The sequence below is a fragment of the Chanodichthys erythropterus genome, chromosome 15 (assembly GCF_024489055.1).
Source record: "Chanodichthys erythropterus isolate Z2021 chromosome 15, ASM2448905v1, whole genome shotgun sequence".
NCBI classification, from domain to species: Eukaryota; Metazoa; Chordata; class Actinopteri; order Cypriniformes; family Xenocyprididae; genus Chanodichthys; species Chanodichthys erythropterus.
The window spans coordinates 37,547,235-37,568,706 of record NC_090235.1 but is presented as its reverse complement, the minus strand read 5'-3'; the positions used below and the strand labels follow the sequence as shown (position 1 = coordinate 37,568,706).

The 21,472-nt window shown below is 35.4% G+C and overlaps 1 protein-coding gene and 1 long non-coding RNA gene across 7 annotated transcripts; one reads left to right on the top strand and one right to left on the bottom strand.

The window, feature by feature from the left end:
- The first annotated feature begins 955 nt into the window (after positions 1–955).
- Positions 956–2,857, top strand: LOC137002105 (uncharacterized). Its single transcript, XR_010891770.1, has 8 exons — positions 956–1,041; positions 1,132–1,247; positions 1,393–1,536; positions 2,077–2,136; positions 2,223–2,258; positions 2,431–2,484; positions 2,591–2,647; positions 2,718–2,857. It is a non-coding gene; the product is annotated as an uncharacterized lncRNA (long non-coding RNA).
- Positions 2,858–10,371: 7,514 nt separating this feature from the next.
- LOC137037549 (uncharacterized) lies at positions 10,372–14,781 on the bottom strand. 6 transcript variants are annotated; one of them, XM_067411603.1, is made up of 5 exons: positions 14,104–14,777; positions 13,575–13,674; positions 13,393–13,485; positions 12,140–12,297; positions 10,969–11,492 (listed from the first exon to the last, which is right to left on the bottom strand). In XM_067411603.1, the coding sequence occupies exons 1-5, from the start codon at positions 14,202–14,204 to the stop codon at positions 11,486–11,488; spliced, it is 459 nt and encodes a 152-aa protein (XP_067267704.1). In that variant the 5' UTR covers positions 14,205–14,777; the 3' UTR covers positions 10,969–11,485. The 6 variants fall into 6 exon arrangements, 3 of the variants coding, with proteins under 3 accessions (XP_067267704.1, XP_067267703.1, XP_067267702.1); XR_010897290.1 differs by having other exon boundaries at positions 10,372–11,053; positions 11,359–13,485; XR_010897291.1 differs by having other exon boundaries at positions 10,984–11,492; positions 11,917–13,485.
- Positions 14,782–21,472: the final 6,691 nt, after the last annotated feature.

The following is a 21,472-nucleotide window of genomic DNA, read 5'->3' as shown; positions in this document are numbered from 1 at the left end:
AGACTCATGAACAACCATCACAAGGTAACCACACACAATATTAAGAATCAAGGGTATGCACATTTTTGAACGGGTTAATTTTATATATTCAGCTATTTTTTGACTTAGTACTGTCCTGAATATACAGTACTATCTATCCAAATTACCCAAATAAGATGGGCTGAATTCTTCTTGTTCTATTTAATGGCAGGTCACAACTTAACTGTTATTATGGACACTTTCTGTTAGCAAGAACACTAATCTCTTCCCCTCCCCTTTCCCCCAGTCTCTTGACCCATCAGTGCCAAAGCTTCAGCAAGCACTGTGTGCTCAGCTGCTCTGGTCTCCATAGTTCAGGGAAAGGTAAGAAGTATATAGAAATATTTGTGTTGCCCCAATACAGTTTTCTAAAATTTCTAAAAAAAATTAATTTTTCAGTGATTTCAAGGCAAAAATTTTGTAATCGTTTAATGATTTTCAAACATGACAATGAGTTCAAGGTGCATATTTTTATTACACACACAAAAATGTTTATCTTTAACTTAATCATGACTCTTTTAAACTTCTCTTAACAAATGTACATGTGCCACTCAAACAGCAAACGAGGAGCAAACAATCATCTAAATCAGACTTTGCTGTGATAGTGCAACATTAAAGACATTAAAGAGGTGCATATGCAGGACACATCACTTAAAACAACAACAACAAAAACAGAGAAAATATGATTGTGCTATATACCAAATATTATGCTGAAAATGGCTTTATTTACTATTTATGTTTAAATATGGTCTGAAAAATCTATAGAGAGGTTTAAAAAAGTATGGAAAGAATTTTGAAATTGAAAGTTTAATATTAAGTTTTTGAATAACTGTAATGCATCTTTATCTTTACATTTATTTATATATATATATATATATATATATAATGTGTGTGTGTGTGTGTGTGTGTGTGTTTTTAATTTAATCTCAACAGATGGACACAAAAAAATATGCAGTGGTGGAATTTACAGAGGACAGTGCAGTGGAACTAGTCCCAACCTCGTGGTTGGAAGAGACCAAAGAGGTATGTTTTTGGTTTCAATAAGCTTTCGCTATCATTTACAGTATAAATGTCTGTTCAAGAATGGTAAAGCAACCCCTTTTTTTCTTTCAGGGAACGTTCTGTTACTGGACATTTGGAAACATAAGGCAGCTTGTAAAAAACTGCACAATGCCAGACAAAGGAAAGTGGAGGCGGTGTCTAATAAACAAAAATCTGGCTAAGAACAGGTAATTTAATAGTTTTTGCATTATTTAAATTAATCTACAGTATCTTCAGTACAGTGAGGATTGTTAAAATCATATCTAATTATCAAGAAAATTGCTTTAAAAAAAAGAAAAAAACTATACTTTACACCAACAACATATTTTCCAGACTCATACACCAAAGGTGTCCAGAAATGCAGGCGTGTTGTGGAGACCTCAAATATTGAAACAGAGGAAAGCTCCACAACGGAAAAAAAGAGGGCACACAAAAAGCCAACAAGATATCTGTCTGAAACAGATTCCTCCTCAGATGGTAAGTATTCAATAATGTTTTTGAGGATGAATTTTGTCCATGTTCTAAGCAGGGTCTAATCGTAATGTAAGATTATTAAAAAAAAAAATCAGCAAAAAAAAAAGATAAACTTTGACAAAAAGTAATTTTTATTCTTATAATTGTGATTTCATAATATTTAGATATGAATCCAACTGAAAAAAAACTTGTGAAAAGATATATTTCAGTTAGTCAAATAGCACAAATCAAAAGGTGGAGCTCTGCAGCCATTTACTGGTGAAAGATTTTTTTTTACTTTTAAAACTGCATTTTCCAAAAGATGGGCAAAAATCTTACACTAAACCATGTCAAATTATCCATGTTATCCACTTGAATGAAAGTTAGAAATGTGGGTCTTTTATAAAGTGATTTAAAGAGAGACCCTGAATGTACCCCAAACAAAGATCGCACAAGGGTTAAGAAAAAATATATATATTTATCTCAAACATTATGGAGTGCACGATGTGTCATAATTGTTTTATTAATTTCAGTTCTATTTGTGAACTCTGTTTTTAATTTTAGATGATAGCAGAGTTTTCCCAACTGAGAATAAAACCCTTTCAAAACCTCTTCCACCCAAATGTAAGTTGTTAAACATGTAACATGATTAACACATAACTTTTAACCAACCTATTAGATGCCTTTTCCTTTTTATTTTATATTCACAGATAAGCCATTCTCCAATTTTCAGCCTCTGGACAATGGTTTGTAGAATATACAAATATATTTTTAAGTATAAATACATAATTAAAAAAAAATATTTCTCTCTCTGCCTTCTCACTGGCAACAGATACATTTTGACTTGTCTCTCTTTTTTATGTATACTTATCCCTTCAACTTATGAATGCTAAGTCTGTTTGGATTTTATTTTTGCAGCAGAAGCATCACCGCCAGCATCCCGGCTATCGTGTATGGCACAACCCCTTCAAGGTATTTTACAAAATTTCATTATATTATTATATTATTGTATTAACCATTCTAGATAGAGTGATTTACTTCTAAACTTTGAAAAGTAAATTCTAATGTAATGCCACAGCTGCCTCACAGCTCCTCTTAGAAGAGCCCCAGTGTTCTTCAGAAGCAGCAACAAAGAGTAAGTCACGTTTTTGATTTTTCACACTATACTGTATTTTCAAGTACCAATCTGCAATATTGCTTCACAGACTATCGCACAAAAGTCTTGCAAAAACTGCAAGACATTGCAGAAACCCAGCAAGACATCTTAGCGATGCAAAGAAGCATACTGGCTGCTGTTGCTGGGACGGTGACAGTGACTGAGGAAGGGGGGGACATCCTGGAAAATGGACCATGCCAGACTGTGGATGAGCTGGATACACTAAACACAGAACTGGGAAATAAGGACAAAAGGACCAAGCTGGTAATACATAAGTCACTTAAATGTACAACTATCTTTCGTAAGGTTGGTTAGGACCACTCTTAGCTGTACCTTATCACTGTTGACAGTCTATACGAATATAATTCTGAAGCTGTAATACACCCAGTGTTAGATTAGAATTATGGCAAAAAAATAAACTGCAAATATTCACTGCTAAATTCATATATATAACGGCTCCTGATTTTTTTCTCTGTGATTAGAAAAAACACGGTTCAACTGATGCCTTTGATTGTCTTCTTCTTAGGAGTAGAGACAGTCGACATCACCCATCAAATGAACACCGTGAAAAAAACTGAAAATAAATACAAATTACAATCAAATTTGTGAAGTGAATTTTGCCATGACGTCGTTCAATTAAGCCCATATAGCTTATTAAACATAATACACACAATACCTTAAATTATGAACAAAATATAAGCAAACATACCGTGTGCCTTCCAATAAGGATCCAGGAGACATTATGAGACATCTTCTTATCAAATTCTCAATCTTTGTGTCAGATCAGATCACCTCTCAATTCGTGTCATCACCTCATGTTTTCCGTTGCTCACGCAGCAAAAAAAAGTCACATATCAAACGCTAGTCATGTACTCCACTAGATGTCACTATTGCTAGCTATCATGCAAATAAAATATACAATACCCAAACAAGTATTCAATTATTTATAACAACATTTATAACAAAAATAAACTTTCAAGTGACCAAAATATTCAGCGAGAAAATGCTCTTTATCTGCGACATCTACAGTGCTTTAGCGCTGATCCAGAGCCAGACGCGCGCTCCGCGCTTGTCATGTATCACAACTACTATTCGGTGTTTTTAAGTTATAGTTAAATGGTTGGTGAATATTTTGAATTAAAAATAAAAAAAACGATATAAACGCGATACCTACATGTCTGTCAGCTGCAGGACGCGTCTCAAAGGAATTAAAACTGTTCAAAAATAACAATTTCTACTTCTGAAGTGCTTCTTTTTATAAAGAACACTAATTTCTCACATAATGCAGTGAATCAGCCCCTGTATAGAGTTAATTATCGATTCTCGAGCCATCGATATCAACCAATTCAGCACCAGCGCCGTGGACAGCACCTAACGTCGCAATTAAGATGATATACCTTAAGCAACCTCCTAAGGAACAGGGCTGGGTTTCCCGAAACCTTCTTAACTCTACGTCGCTCTTAAATTATACCTTAAGCTGTACCTTAACGTTAATATGTGTTTCCCGAAACGTTCTTAGTTAAGTATACCTTCTGTAAGTCATACTTTCGTAAGGTTGGTCTGGACCACTCTTAGCTATACCTTATCACTGTTGACAGTCAATACGAATATAATTCTGAAGCTGTAATACACCCAGTGTTTGATTAGGATTATGGCAAGAATAAAATGCAAAAAAATCACTGCTAAATTCAAATGGGCTTTAGCGCTGATCCAGAGACAGACGCGCGCTCTGCGCTTGTCATAACGTTATCACAACTATTCAGTGTTTTTAACCTCATCGCTCTTTATTTTAGGTTTCAGACATTTAAATACACATTTGAATTAAGAAGGCTACTGCATAAAAAAGACATTTATAATTTGTTAAATTCAAATTACACTGATGTCTACGGAAGCTGCAACAATAACCCTTTCAATTATAATTTGACGAAGTGTTTTATTCATATCAGATACACATTGTTTATGAAACAATAAAGTTTACTCTATTCTTCTCCCTGTTCACCGGCCACATACTAAGGCTATATGTATTTCAGGGAAGATTTCGTATATCCGACAGCTCTATCTGCCGTGCAAACTCATCACGCAACAAAACACATTCACTTCCACATATTTTACAATCGGAATATATCATAAAATTCATGATATAGTTAACAAGTTTGTAAATATAAAAAAATAAAAATAAATAAACGATATAAACGCGACACCTACATGTCTGTCAGCTGCATGACGCGTCTCCAAGGAATTAAAACTTTGTTCTAAATAATGGTCGCCTTAAACTCACGCTGATGGAGCTCCGCGCCCCCAGAATGTAGATAAATTACAATGTAGATTTAGTTTGCAATTTGGGTTAATTTTATAACATCCCATGAGTCCTGATAAATGCAATTTCTACTTCCGAAGTACTTCTTTTTATGAAGAACACTGATTTCTCACATAACGCAGTGAAGCAGACCCTGTATAGAGTGAATTATCGATTCTCGAGCCATCGATATCAACCAATTCAGCACCGCCGCCATGGACAGCACCTGGTAACGTCGCACTTAAGAAGATATACCTTAAGCAACCTCATAAGGTATAGTTCGGGGAACGGTACATCTTCAGTTAAGGTCTACCTTTAGAGTCTTCGTAGCGCGCTAAGAAACAACGTTATCGGGAAATCCAGCCCTGATCTCCAGCTTAACTAACATAGTAGCCTACGGATGCAAACGTTAGTTAATGATGTCACGCAGGTGGTGAAATAACTTATTTAAATTAATCTGTTTGAGATACAGATTTTTGCTGTATTTTTGCAGATTTTTGCTGCAAATAACGGACATGGCATCTGATGACTAATTCCTCAGTTATCTTATTGATTTTACATTTTTTGCTCTTAGTAAACCTGTGCATGTCTGCCTTGTTGTGACGGAAACAAGTTGCGCGAAAGCCTTAAAATGAAATGTATTGATTTGTTTAGTTACAAACCCTAAACAGAAGTTATTTGTTAAGTTTAAAAGCAATTAATTAAAAACTATAATTACGATAAAGACATTTCAAAATAAAATCTATTTGAACAGGTGTTGTTGCAAAGTACAGTAAATCTTAACAATGGAGATGAACGCGCTTCTGTCTCTCTTTCCCTTCCTCATTTAAAAACTTTCAACACATCGGCCATGGATTCAACAGTTTCCATTCATTCAAACAAACAAAACACTCTTTCAGCTGCTATCATAATGGCAAAATTCTAAATAACAGTGTTGTTTAATTATGATTTTTTTTGTTTGTTTGTTTTCTAACAGATGAACTACCTTCGATCGCTTGGAGGAACAAATTCAGGGGCAGCCGTGCGCAAAATTGCGCAAGGTTGCATCAAACAACGTCTTGAGTGCCTACAGTTTAAAAGGGAAAAAAGGGAAACTAGCCTTCAAAGACTTAATTATCTGTGATATAATTATAGGCAAGTTTTTTTCCACAACTACTATCAATCATTGTTTTGTATTTTGCACTTTGAAATAAAATAAATATTGTTATGGTACCATATCTCAAATCTAACACCAATTTTCACATAAATCAACGTTCTATGTTATTCTTTCTTCTAGGAGCAACGCAAAAGCTTTTTAGGTCTTTAAAGGCAGCTGACGTGGAAGACCTTATTTCAATGGTGCTAAAATTTGCCCCACACAGGCATTTAAAATGGTAAGCAATAATGCTAATTTTGTTTTGAGATTATCAATTATCAATGCTATGTCAGTAAGAGTTGGTGGTAGCCTACACCATTGTTTTGTCATTAATAGGCTCTTTTTTATTACTCAGTATGACTCTGACATTCAGTTTATATCATGGCATGACTCATCAATTCTATCGAGTAGATTTATGACCTAAAAACTAGACTATTTCTAAATATTCGCATATATAATAAATCTTAAACAAGTAATGAAAAATTAGAGACTCGTTTTCTCAAATGGATCCACACAGTTATTAATAATTAACCCAAACACTGTATCGCGACTTCTGGAACAGTCTTCCTTGCTTTGTCATGCGTATATTTCTCATGCGCCATCACATCCAGCACATCTATGGCCACTAGCCTATTGCGCTTTTGCGCTACATTTGTAACAATTATAGTTAACTAACAAAAACTAAAACTATTAAAAACATTTATGCTAATCGAAATAAACCTGAAATATAATAAAATATAAATAATAGTTGAAAAACCTAAACTAAACGAAAATGAGAAATGTTGCCTTGTCAATATCCTTTCGTTTTTTCCCCCTGACTTTCAACCGACGCGATCATTATCCTTTCACCTTTCATTAACCGACAAGATTATGCTAAATTATAATTAAACAAAATTAGAATGAAGACAAAAAATCCAGGGGTTTAGTTTTAGCCTACAATACAGTCCCAAATAGCAGAATAAACAACAGAACACGAGGATTCATATTCATCATCATCATCACGCACCGGCAGCGCTTCTCGGAGAAAAAAATAGGGTAAAATCATATAAAAGGAATAAACAGCCTATGCCTATACGCGAAATATATTTCACTTAAACGATTAACAGATTAAAAAAAATGAAAGAAAAAAATGCGACAAGTAATAGACTATATGCTGAGTTTCGGTTCATTTTTGAGAAGCTCAAAGGAAAAGGAGACGGCCGAAAATTACTTTTGTTTTCTTTATTTTACAAGCAATGTTTTGTTTTTATTGTGAGTGTACAAAAATAATAAGCCTAACCCTTCACAGATTCGAATGAATGATGTTACTCTTATGACCATAAACTTCTAAGTATTTTAAGTTTTTTCCGCTTTTATAAGAAAATTCAAGTGATAGCGCCGGCGCCTCACGGGCACGCACAACATAAGAATTTTTAGTAACTTGACATTGCAGCCTGTTCATTGTCAAAATAAAATACAGTCAACTATATAAAAAGTTACACTGCTCATTTTAAATAGTCTGTGTACAATCACAGAGTTTAAATTATAGTTTAGCATCCAAATACATCGTGATATAACATTTGGATTTGTGCCAAATGAGAGAGGTAGGTTATAACGCCGGTTTCTGTTTCAAGTTTTAAATGAATTCATTTTGGCTTGACGTTTATATATTAGATTTTTCATTCTTGTTCTGTTCTGAATAATACTATTAAGTTTTAAAGATTTGTTGTAGTGTGAGGGGAAATAAAATAGCCTATGTAGTATCATATATCAGTACTACCTGAGTGATGTATTTTTACAATGCATATCATAATATCAGCGCATAAGTCCACAAGACATCGGCAAAACTGCAATGACATAACTATTACTCAACAGCACAGTGAAATGTTTATAATTTGACTCATGTCCTTTTCGTGTATTTGTTTTTGATTTGCAGATGATGGGGAATTGAAGATGTGTGGTGAAATATTTTTTTCATATTTCATTATATGATGTGTAAATATGTTGTTTAAAGTAACATGTGGCTTTCTCATGATGTATTTGATAATAATTAGTATACGATAATATAGCCCATTTATTAAATTATTATAACTCTAAGTTTTATTATATTCATGTTCATGATTATTACGTTCAATTTTGTATTTGTTGTTTAAAATATGTTCATGGTTTATGTATATAGATTATAGAGATTGTTTCTGTAAATACAAATTATATTTCTTTTAATAATATTACTATTCATGGTTCTTACGATTCTTATGTTTTCTGAACAATAAGCAACGACTATAGTTTCTCGTGATATATTTGATAATAATTAGCATATGATATATGACCTGTTTACATTTATTAAATTATTATAATCTCTTAAAGTTTTAGAATTTTCATGTTCATGATTGTTACGTTCAATTTTGTATTTGTTGTTTAAAATATGTTCATGGTTTATGTATATAGATTATAGAGATTGTTTCTGTAAATACAAATTATATTTCTTTTAATAATATTACTATTCATGGTTCTTACAATTCTTATGTTTTCTGAACAATAAGCAATTACTATAGTTTCTCATATTTGATAAAACTTATTTTAATAATATTACTATTCATGGTTCAAACAATTATTATGTTTTCTGGACAATAAGCAATGACTATAGTTTCTCATATTCGATAATAATTATTTTAATAATATTATTCATGGTTCAAACAATTCTTATGTTTTCTGAACAATAAGCAATGACTATAGTTTCTCGTGATATATTTGATAATAATTCGCATATGATATATGAACTGTTAACATTTATTAAATTATTATGATTCTTAAAGTTTTAGAATTTTCATGTTCATGGTTATTAATGTTTTCAATGGAATTGTATGATATGTGTTGTTTAAAAAAATATGTATATGACTTATTTATAGATTGTTTCTGTAAATGAAATTTATTGTAATAATATATTCGTATGATTCTTTTATTTTTGAGCAATAAACTAAGTAGACTATTTTTTGTAGACTGTGTTATTTGAATATCTGGATGTATAGGTTAGGGGAACGTTCTGAGAACGTTCTGGGAACCTTCTAAGAACGTTCCCGGAACGTTCCCGCAACGTTCCCAGAACGTTCCCGGAACGTTCCCGCAACGTTCCCAGAACGTTCCCGGAACGTTCCCAGAACCTTCCGGGAACGTTCCGGGAACGTTCCCCTAACCTAAAGGGAACGTTCTATTTACGTAAAGAAAACTTTCCTGGAGAACCAACAGGGAACGTTAGAATCTTTGTTCTGGGAACGTTCCGGGAACGTTCTGGGAACCAGAAACGAACGTTCCCGGAACGTTCTGGGAACCAAAAATTGTTAGCTGGGGAGGATTTAATTGTAGTGCCTGTGCAGCAAAACAAGTAAACAGACAGGCACCGTTATCCACAATTGCTATTTAAATGCTCTTATTTTGCCTCTCCTCTCTGATGGCATTGAAGAGGACGAACTTCAGATTGCGCTGCGTTTTGAACGCCTTAATTACGTATGACGTCAGCCGACGTACACATAGGCTTGTTCGACTTGATGCAGCGCCGCAAAGACCGATCGTCGGCTGACTTGAAGCAGTGCATGCCGGTTAGAAATTTTGTCCGACTTGATACAGCGCTGACGCCACGTGACTGTGACGTGTGCCATCAAAGTACCGCGAGAGCGATTCGAGAGTAGCCGGAGAACTCAGCCAGCGCAGCTTCTGAAGAGCGGCTGCACAGGTTCTGATGACGACACAACTGATCCACGATTGGCTGGATTCACTGATGACACCGATGACGTGCGTTTCAAGTTTATTGCGACGACTTCAGTTTCAGAAATTCTCATATGGACTTTTAAATCAGTTCAATACGTTTTTATGTCGTCTTCATCTTATAAATCATATTTATTAAATATTGTTTTACTGTATTTACTTTATTGTTAATATAGAGTTTGTGTATGTTTATTTTGCATGACTTTCTTTTTTATACAGACCTTTTACAGTATTCAGCAACCTATTCAAATGAGCATTTTTAATAACTAAAATGTTAATCTTAAAAACATACAATCTAATGTGGTCATAAATGTATGCTCCTATACAAATGATACATAATACATTATGTTCCTCCATTTGTTTGGTTTCTTCATATTCTCTAGTTTATTTTGCTGTGTTTATACTTCACCTGCATGTGGTTAGCAAACTGCTAACAACTTGCTGTAACTTCAACTTAACAACTTGACAACATTCTGTTCATTTTCAAATAGTTGGTCTAAATCACAATATAAATCCAACAGAATTGTGCTTTTCTGTATATGAAAATCAATGGTGTTATGTTTAAAATGTTAAAAAGAGCTCAGCTGGAGGGTACTGTAAATCTTGTTGCTGAAACCTTCTTAAAAAACACATACCCACCAGGGAATTTTTTTATAGGTTACTTTTATAATTTTGTATTAGCAGAAACACCTATGTCATACTGCTAAAGTATATATCCAATATGTTATCTTGTTTTGGAAGACACCCTTCCAAAACACCACTTATACACACATCTTAAACGCGTGTTAATACCATTAATACATAGAGTTACTTAATCACTAAATCATGAAAACAATGGAAGTCACTGATACAAATGTTGAGCCAAAACTGAAAGTGGACTTAAAATGGTAATTGCAATTGTTGCTAACTATAAGTAATGAATGGAACAGGTGTTGGCTATGGTCCCATGGTTCCTTAGGATATATAAAGAACCTGCATTACCCTGTGTAACACACAACAAAATGGACAACGTAACCATTAATGTGTTAGACAGCAAAGGCAATGTTGTCATGCTAACGGTTTCCAAGGACATTGCTGAAAGGATGCAAAATGGTAAGTAAACCACATGACTGTGAAATAATTACAAGTCACCAATGATTTGTGCAAGTGTTTTATTTATCATTTATTCCCCCAGATCAAATGTTCCTTTCCTCTGTCATGGAGAAAGTATCAGCTGTTGAAACAAAAGGTACACATTTACTTAATGAACAAGAATATACAGGAAATAATTCTTGAGTGACACTGACCACATCTCCAAACAGCTCTCCTCAGTGGCCCAGCTTGTGCTGCAAAGCTTCTCCAACCTCCTATTCCATGTCCCACTACCTCCACTAGGTCGCCGGCACCCCTAAACCTCAGTTTTGTGAAACCACCATCCACCAGCCAGTGCCCCATTACTACCACTAGGCCCCCTGTACCTCCTCCACCATCCACCAGCCAGTGTCCCATTACTACCACTAGGCCCCCTGTACTACTTACCTCCACTGTCAAGGACCCACCACCTTCCACTCTGCAACCTGGTGCAGTGTGTGGAAACCCTTCAGCATCCATTCAACCTTCATCCCCTTCCTTCCAGTCAGACAGGCATGAATCTCAAGGTATTGCATCAAATACTGTAAGGAAGATAAATGGCAATACTGTTGTTAAATTACATAATTTTCTTTGTTGATCTATTTCTCTCCTTATCCCCTCCATTTTACAGAAATAACACATACAATGACACTATTTCTACTGGACCTTACAAAAACTCATCAGCACCTTTATTTTCGGAACAAAATGGCATTCTATAAAAAAATACAAAACTTATTCTCACTAAAGGGCTACAACTTGTCAAGTGAGAAAATTCGAAAAAAGCTAGCAAACATGTTAACTACTTATAAGAGAGTGAAAGACAGGCGCCGTGCAACTGGGGAAGGGAAGATCACCTGGGAGTACTATACAGTAAGTTGAAGACTGCTTTACTTTGTTTCTGAAATAACATTGTCATGTGTTACAAGACTGAAACATTGGTCATTTTCATTTTACATCCACCCCCACCAGCTAATGGATGAGTTATTTGGGTCATCGGGGATCGGTACTGCACCACCTGGCACCATTCACTCCACACCTCTGGGTTTGGAAGAGACCTCTTCCACAAGCAGGCCCACAACGTCTTCTCTTCAAGACCAGCCGGTAGGTGCTAGTATGGATGAACAGCCAGGAACTGCTACCATACAAAATGCAAACATCACAAGAAGGCAAAGACGACCACAACCCTTACAATTCCTGGACGCTTATGAAGAGCATGCAGAGAGAAGGACTGCTGTGCTTGAGTCCCTGGTAAGGCCAGATCTGGAGAGATGGCGGCGACTTAAGGAGAGGCGGAGAAGGTCCTTCGAAAAAAAGATGGTGACCAGCTTGGGAACAATTGTGGAGGAGCTAAAAAAAATGGGGAAAAGACAAGAGCAAATTATGCATCTATTACAGAACCCACATGAACCCCAATAAAATTATAATCTAAAGATGTTATCTCTTTTGATTTACACCTTTCCCCAAAATGTCCTATGTTTTTTTTTCCCCAAATAACAATTTCTAATGACAAACTAATTTTGTTCAATAAAACAAATTTCTTTATTTCAACACAAAATCTGTTTGTTTGTTTTATCATTTTTTGAATATTTCTGAACATTCAAATCTTTACTTTTCATCTTTTGTTTTGTATGTTAACTATACACATACAAGTTAGATCTGGCCACAAATCTGGTCTCTATAATGACATGCATTAGTGTTGTGGGGTTGCTGGGGGTATGGTTCATCATCAACACCATCACTTACCACAACTACTTGATCACTGGGCTCTAAACAAAGATTATGCAAAATGCAGCAGGCTGAGACTGCTGAGCTGATATTAGAAATGCTTCTCATTTGCAGGTAATGGAGCCTCCTAAACTTAGATTTTAGAATGCCAAATGCATGCTCAATGACCACGCGAGCTGCATTGAGCTTTCTGTTAAAATATCTTTGCCTAGCAGACAAGTGGCCATTGTCTCTATAAGGCCTCATAAGTTGAGGCAACAAAGGGTAGGCAGAATCCCCAATTATGTGCATTCCCTGTGGAACAAGTGAATGAGGATCTTCTTCAAGAACACGACAAACTTCTGTGAATCGAAATGCTCTGGCATCATGCCAACTCCCAGGGTGACCCACACTAATGTGACAGAAGCGCCGCTGACTGTCACAAAACCCAGTTAAATTTACAGAATAAAACTGTTTCCTATTCATGTATGCTAGGGGATTATCACAGTGGGGTCTCATTATAGGAATGTGACACCCATCTACTGCACATACAGTGTTGGGGAAACCTGCTGTGTCAAACCCTAACTTTGACATCTTCAGCCTTTGACCTCTGGGCCAGGATATGTGGTGGGCCATGTATGTGTTAATATTGTAACAAAACTCATGGAGATGCTTGGCAAGAGTGGATTTTGACATGTTAAATCTATCTGCCACCCCACGATATGACTCCTGATTCACCAATGTCCAAAGGCAGGCAAGAACACTGTTCGTGAGTGGCAGTTTGGTCTGTTGTAAATTCATATACACAGGACCAAGGGTAGTGATGACATCCTGCAAAGGTAGAAAAATAGGTAATCAAGACAACATGCTAACACTTGTAATAGTTCAATGAATTTTATATTAACCAGTCCAGTACAAACCTCCACTTGTTCTCTGGAAAGCCTGAAATGACTTCTGAATTCTGAGAGACTGTAGAGAGGGACAACATCCTCCACAAAATTCTCTATTCTTGGAACCATTCTATATAAGAACAAGAGGAATTGTACTCACTATATACAGTACATGTAGCCTACCTGAACACACATGTAACATTAGTCAAACATTTATTATCAGTGTTTTATGTTGAATAGGTATTTTAATTAAATAATTAGTCTATACAGAAGTGTTAAAATTTGAGTAAAACTCAATTATTTATCTGTCAGAATGAGTCATTCTCTCTAATTAAACCAAAATAATAACAATTATTGTTAAAAGGCAAGCAACAAGAGCTATTGATTACAAAAAAACACCCATTACATCATTGCAAAGACTTTAGACTTTCGATACAGTATTTTTATTCAACATATAATTTTCCAATTCTAGGTATAGGTCTAGTAACTTTAAAGCTAAATTGATAATGTGTCTATAATTTGTTTAAAAATATACTTTTTACATTTAACCTTTACTCACCTTCGTTGCTCATCGTGCTCAATGTATTGCAAAAATAATGGATTTTCTATTGCTTCCAGCTCGTCTGCGATCAAGTAAGCAAACGCCACGTGATCTGCCATGACTGACGTAATTGCAGCAAACTACGGGAGCCACAGCGTGTCCGACTTCACGTCTCCGTTTTCAGCTCCTCCCCGCCTGCACGCGGCTAATCTCGCCGATCGGTTACATCCAGCCGCAGCCGATGTCGAACACACCTAACATTTAATAAAAGCACGCAACATTTTCAAAATAAAATGCCCCAAAACCATTAATAATAAAAACAAATAATATATATATAAAAAAATAACAAAAATGAATTATAATCTGGTGTAACAACATATCCCTGCTACACATGTAAATGTTGGAAACATGCGTTTATTTCACAAATGTATATAAACAGCTTCATCTGCAATAAAGACAGCAAAGTTTGCAAGATATGGGCAGCAAATTGCATGGCCTCAGTAACTGTTACGTATTCAATTCCTCCGACTTCAAGCAGCAAATCGCGCCGATCGGTAAGTTTGTTTGAGATCTGCGGCTGCCAAATACCTCACCTTGAATGTACATGGAATTAGGCGACTACAGTTATCCTTTAACCACATTTGTGGCATATGTACAAATATTGAGTGCACTTCATTCGAGTCGCGCTAGTATTTCACTATGCTGACGGAAGTGAGGATACACTGCTTCGAGTCCTAACGGAAGCTCTAGAGACGACATAACATTTGGTTTGATATTGCAAGACAAATGTGATGAGCTCTGTATTAATACAATCATATGTCTAGCTAAATTCTTCATTCACAAATGTAGAACTGTGAAATCATCTCCCAAATTTATTGTTTTTTTAAATGAATTTAAACTGTATGTGAAATCTTTAAAAATCTTGAAAGGTCCTAAAGCACAAAAAATATTTGATACCCTAAAACACTTCCCAACTGAGGTTAATAGCTAAACAATGACTGAATCCTCCCCTTATGTCATGTTACAATCTCTCTTTTTTTTTTTTTTTTTTTTTTTTTTTTTTTGAAAATCATTTTTATTTTTGTTACTAAAACTGCAAATATTTTCCTGATTGTATTAAGTGCTGCTCCCTCAGGCTATATCTTGTCTGTATTCTACTAGAAGAAACTGATCTTATGCAGCCATGTTTGTTTGTAAATCTTGAAATGTTCAATAAAAAAAAAAAAAAAAAAAAAAAAAAAAAAAAAATAGTCCTAACGGAAGCTGTGTGACGTCATGTGAAAAGGGTCTATTCAGCCTCTTTGCCTTTAATGTTTCCATAGCGACGCGTCTTGCGTGTCATTAGCGCTGAGCGCAGCAACAATAACACTGTATGACAGATGGATCGCTATTATTTTGTTTTTCCTTGTTTATTTAAAATATTCACAAACTTGCTTACCATGTTATCAACTATCTGATATTCCGATCCTCAAATATGTGTAAGTTAGTGTGTTTTGTCGTTTAAAAGCCTTTATAAATGATCTTTATCTTGATCTATAACGCGAGATGGGCGCCGCCATCTTAGTTTGCCCCGCAGTTTCCTGAGTCCTGTCAGTCGGATTTACAGCAGGTAAATTCATAATTTTCTCCCAAAATATATGCAAGTAAGTGGCTGGTGAACTGGAGGAATAATAGGCCTATTTACTGTTTGTAAACATTCGGGATGCGCGCGCATCATGGTTGCAGAAAACCCGGGAGTGATAACCAGTACGACTTGAGAGTTACGACGAAGCAGTTCAAAGTAGTTAAGATTAGGAACATTATAGAATATTTTGATTTGTTATTTTTTTTTAAAAATGTTGTCGGCATATCAGCAGCTTCACCCAGTGATAAGCACTGTTATTTAAAAAAAAATAACATTACCGAGTGGTATACAGCTTACGGATCCTTTTGCCATAGCACCTTGTCAGTGGTTAAATGACGAAACGAAATGGCCAAGCATCCAGTGGCCAGAGATATATATTTACCTGATTGACACCTCAAGTGTATACTCAGGAGAAGCTAAAAGCGTATAAGTCTCTTGACGCGTACAACTTTGTTTTTTTTTTTTTTGTTTTGTTTTTTTTGTCACTAATTAAAAGAATAAAAAAGTTAATTTCGAGTTTATATCTCACAATTCTGACTTTTATTTCTCGCAAATCTGAGTTTATATCTCACATTTCTTAAAAAAAGAAAAACAATTGTGAGATATACTCTTTTCTGAATTGCAATTTATCCCGCAATCCCCCCCCCGCAATTTTATTGTGAAATAAACTCACAATTGCGAGTAATAAAGTCCGAACTGGGAGTAGTAAACACGCAAATGCAAGAAAAAAAGTCAGAATTGTGAAATTAAAATTGTATAGACTGTTTAAAAGTTATCTATGTGAAATGTTATAGGTTTAAATATTATTTCAATGCTGTAACTGCTATGTATGTATGTCCTCTGAACTGCATATGTGAATATTATGTAGACTTACTGTTTACATCAAATTCATGCTCTAATCCTTGCAGGTGTCATCAGTCCAGTCTGTGAAACGTCTCCGTTTAGCTTCAAAGGACGTTTTAAACGATGGTTTTCTTTAAAAATGAAGACTATATTTTTGCATTCCGATTCCAACATCCAGAGGCACAACAAAACATTTTTCTCTTATTCTGTGGATTTTGCACATTTTCCTCCAATTGCTACCGCTATTTTTCTGCAACCACTATGCGCGCGCAGCTGCAAGTGACGTCATTGTGACGTCTGCTCCAAAGTGGTCTATAGAGTAAACTTTGTAGTTACTTGGGCCCATTATGTGTGTATGATATGAATAAATATCGGCAAATTGTATATGAATGGATTGTTATTGCTCCTTCCACTGATGTCTGACATCAGTGTGCATTTTATAAACTCCAAATATATTGTTTTAATGGTGCTTATGCGTATATAAATGTCTGAAATCTGAAAAGAAACGTTATGTGGCTGAAAACACTGCATAGTTGTGATATATGACAAGAGCTGCGCGCGTCCGTCTCGCAGCCAGAGCACGAAAGCACAGTTTGAATCTGGCAGTTATGTGACGTCGCTGAACGTTCTAAATCCCTTATGTGGGGACCGTACGCCCAGGGGCACTGAAATAAAAATCCCATATGTGGGACCGGTCCGCTCAAAGGGTTATACAGTATGCTGCTACGAAAACACCATAGAAGATGGGTAAAGTATAGCTCCATCATTGTTCAATTTAAAAAAAAAAATCATACTTTGTTAGTTTTAATAAATAAAACATAAAAAAAAAAGGAAATTTATCTGCCAATTTTTTCTTTTTGCTGTATCTAAAACGTACCGAACCGAACCGTGACACCAGTGTATCGCATCGAACCGAACCGTGAATTTTGTGAACCGTTACACCCCTAATATACACACATATATATATATATATATATCCCTCTATGGTACAGTGTAAACATGGTCTATTTTAGTTTGTTTTAAAAAAAATAAGCCACCAATTGATTGATCAAACGTATCTCAGGACAGAATAACTCAAATACTAATCAATAAAAGTGCAAAAAAGACCAAAACATAACCAACAGGGGTCCATTTTGTGTCCTGTTTCAGCACATGTGCACATGTCACATGACTCCATATTTTCTCCATTGAAAAGTGCTTTTTTCATTTGTGTAGTACGTAATTTAATCACCCACAAAAAATATGAGTCACCTTCACTGGCAAGTAAAGAAGTATTTTTAAGAACTTTACATTATATACCATCAAATGTTTTAGAGAAAATAACAAAAAACTGTATGTTGCCCCAAGGTAACATTGTAACATAATGGAATCGCATAAGGCCATACAGGCATAATAGGTTTGAATACAAATGTATACATTTGTATATCTGTATACAAATGTATTTGTAAGGAAAAGAGTTAAAATTATCTAAATATGTTGGCATTTTAACATGATTTTGTAATGCACTTATAAGAATACTAATTCACATACCATATCTGCATATATTATGATCCACACATTTTCTATAGCACTTTAAAGAGGTATAAAACACAGGTAGCAAAGCCAGTTTATGAGGGTGAGGATGAGGAGTTAATGAGGGGTCATACTGTGATGAGGAAGATAAATCATAGTGACAATCCATCAGGAAGAGACTGAGGATGAGAGAGAAGATGGAGATGAGGATGAATATGGATATGATAACTTGATATAATAACATAAATATATGATGGTTTGGTAATACTTGTGTTACTATGGTACAATGTTGCCTGAGGGCAACAGCTGGTTATAAAATTGTACTTTTTATTAAATACAAAACTTTTAATACATTAAAAACTATATAAATTTGTTTAAGTGTCTAGTTAAAGAAATCAATGTTTTCAATAAATATATTTCTTTTTTCTACATGAAAATGACAAATGTTTAATTTTTCCATTGTGGTACAATGCTGCCTCGATGCAACAAACTTATAAAAATTAAATAAATTAAAAAATTATGAAAATGTTTATTGATTTTGTTAAAGTGTCCAATCTTAAGCAGGAAAAACAACACAAATAATTTTTTCCTCATTGATATCATATTGCGTACCATAGAGGGATATATATATATATATATATATATATATATATATATATATATATATATATATATATATATATATATATATATATATATATATAGTACAGTCCAAAAGTTTGGAACCACTAAGATTTTTAATGTTTTTAAAAGAAGTTTCGTCTGCTCACCAAGGCTACATTTATTTAATTAAAAATACAGTAAAAACAGTAATATTGTGAAATATTATTACAATTTAAAATAACTGTATTCTATTTGAATATATTTCACAAAGTAATTTATTCCTGTGATGGCAAAGCTGAATTTTCAGCATCATTACTCCAGTCTTCAGTGTCACATGATCCTTCAGAAATCATTCTAATATGCTGATCTGCTGCTCAAGAAACATTTAATGTGTACAATTGTACAAAATATTTGTGTACAATATTTTTTTTCAGGATTATTTGATGAATAGAAAGTTCAAAAGAACAGTGTTTATCTGAAATCTAATCTTTTGTAACATTATAAATGTCTTTACTGCCACTTTTGATTGATTTAATGCATCCTTGCTGAATAAAAGTATTCATTTATTTAATTTCTTTTCAAAAAAATAAAAATAAAAATTCTTACTGACCCCAAACTTTTGAACGGTAGTGTATAATGCTACAGAAGCTTTGTATTTCAGATAAATGCTGTTCTTTTGAACTTTCTATTTATCAAGGAATCCTGAAAAAAAAAAAAAGTACACAACTGTTTTCAACATTGAAAATAATCATAAATGTTTATTGAGCAGCAAATCAGCATATTAGAATGATTTCTGAAGGATCATGTGACACTGAAGACTGGAGTAATGATGCTGAAAATTCAGCTTTGCATCACAGGAATAAATTACTTTGTCAAATATATATAAATAGTACACAGTTATTTTAAATTGTAATAATATTTCACAATATTACTGTTTTTTACTGTATTTTTAATTAAATAAATGTAGCCTTGGTGAGCATAAGAAACTTCTTTTAAAAACATTAAAAATCTTAGTGGTTCCAAACTTTTGGACTGTACTGTATATATAGTGCCACTGACTTTAGACCAAGTTTCAGTTGGTCAATGGCTCAGTCTATTTCAGTTGCCTCATAATAGCAATGTGCCAACAATGTGCCTGAGCACACCTCGTTTTCAGACCAGCACGCCCATGGGTGCACAAATGGCCCCAAATGCATTTGCAATTTAAAAAACATCACTAGATGTGAAAATGATAACTGCGTCGGGCTGAAACTAGCAAAAAACACATTGTGCATTGTTCTGGGTGTATGATCTTTGATGGGACAAAAAGTCACTTGCTCAACAGTGGGAGATTAAAAAAAAATGGATTAGAGGTGTAATCAAAGGAATACCCACTAATGTCTCTGAAGAAGCAATTATAAATGGCATAACAGGCACCTCAGTGATTGAAGATAAACGACTGAAGTACACTAATGATAAGGAAAGAGTGGACAGTCTCTCAGTAATGTTACACTTTGATGAGGATATAATACCAGAGAAAGGGCCATGAGGAACTCTCTTCCAACCCCGCTGCCTAGCCAGAGGCTCTTCACATCATGTCTGCCAAGTCTCTGCCTGTTCACGTCATGCTTACCACGCCAGAGTCTCTTCACAAGATAGCTGCCACGCTGAGCCCTCAGCCAAGATGGCTGAGCCCTCAGCACAATTGTGGCCACAGCTATCCTTTATGTATGGACCACACACGCATCCACGCCAGAGCCTCTCCACATCATGGCTGCTGCACCAGAGCCTCTCCACATCATGGCCGCCATGCCAAAGCCTCTCCACATCATGAATGTTATGCCAGAGTCAAGTCACGCCATGACCACTCATCTTTCCCCTATAGATTTTTTGGGGGGAGACTATGGGTACCAAGCTCCAGCAGATGCGGAGTTTGGCCCACCACTGCTCCATGGTCCAAGACCACCAATGCTCCATAGCCTGCCACTGCATCACATCCCATGTCTGTCAATGCACCATGATCCAGTCCCACCACTGCTCCATGGTCCAGGCCTGCCAATGCTCCATGACAGTGGTCCACCCATGCTCTAAGGTCCAAGTCTGCCCATGCTCCACGGCCCAGGTCCGCCCATGCTCTACGGCCAATGCCATGCCGTGGTCCAGGTCCTGTGCCCTTGCACGACCTGGCCCTCCATCCCACCCCCAAGACCGCCTCTGCTCCACCCTCCTGAACTTTCTAGTCATGTCTAGTTTTGTTTTTTTTGTTGGGCATCAGGAGCCGCCCATAGAGGGGGGATCTGTAATGTAGTTTTGTGTTCATGTTTCATGTCTTTTATTTTGTAGTTTGCTTGTTTTTGTCTTGCTTCCCTTGCTCTCCATGTGCTCCCTTAGTCAATGTGTCATGTGCTGATTGGTTGTTTTATGGTCATGTGTTTCTGAGTTCTGTTTGTTCATTGGTTCCCTTGTTCCTTGTGTCAATTGCCCAAACTTACATTTGATAGTCATATAAAGAAAATAATAAAAAAAGGAGTTAACGTTTTAAGATGTCTGTCAGGGGTAGGTTGGGGCACAAGTCTGCAATCACTAAAAAGAATATACTGTGATATGATCAGATCAGTAATGGATTATGGTTGCATAATATAAAGCTCAGCAGCAGCATCCACATAAAAAAATGTCACAGGCTTTAAGAATAAGTAGTGAAGCATTCAGAACATCCTCTATCCCAGTAATACTGGTAGAAATAGCATGCCTCTCTGGACGTTAAATTTAAAAATAACTACTGGAGCACACTTAAGGGACACACAGAGAATCACCCAGTAAAAAATG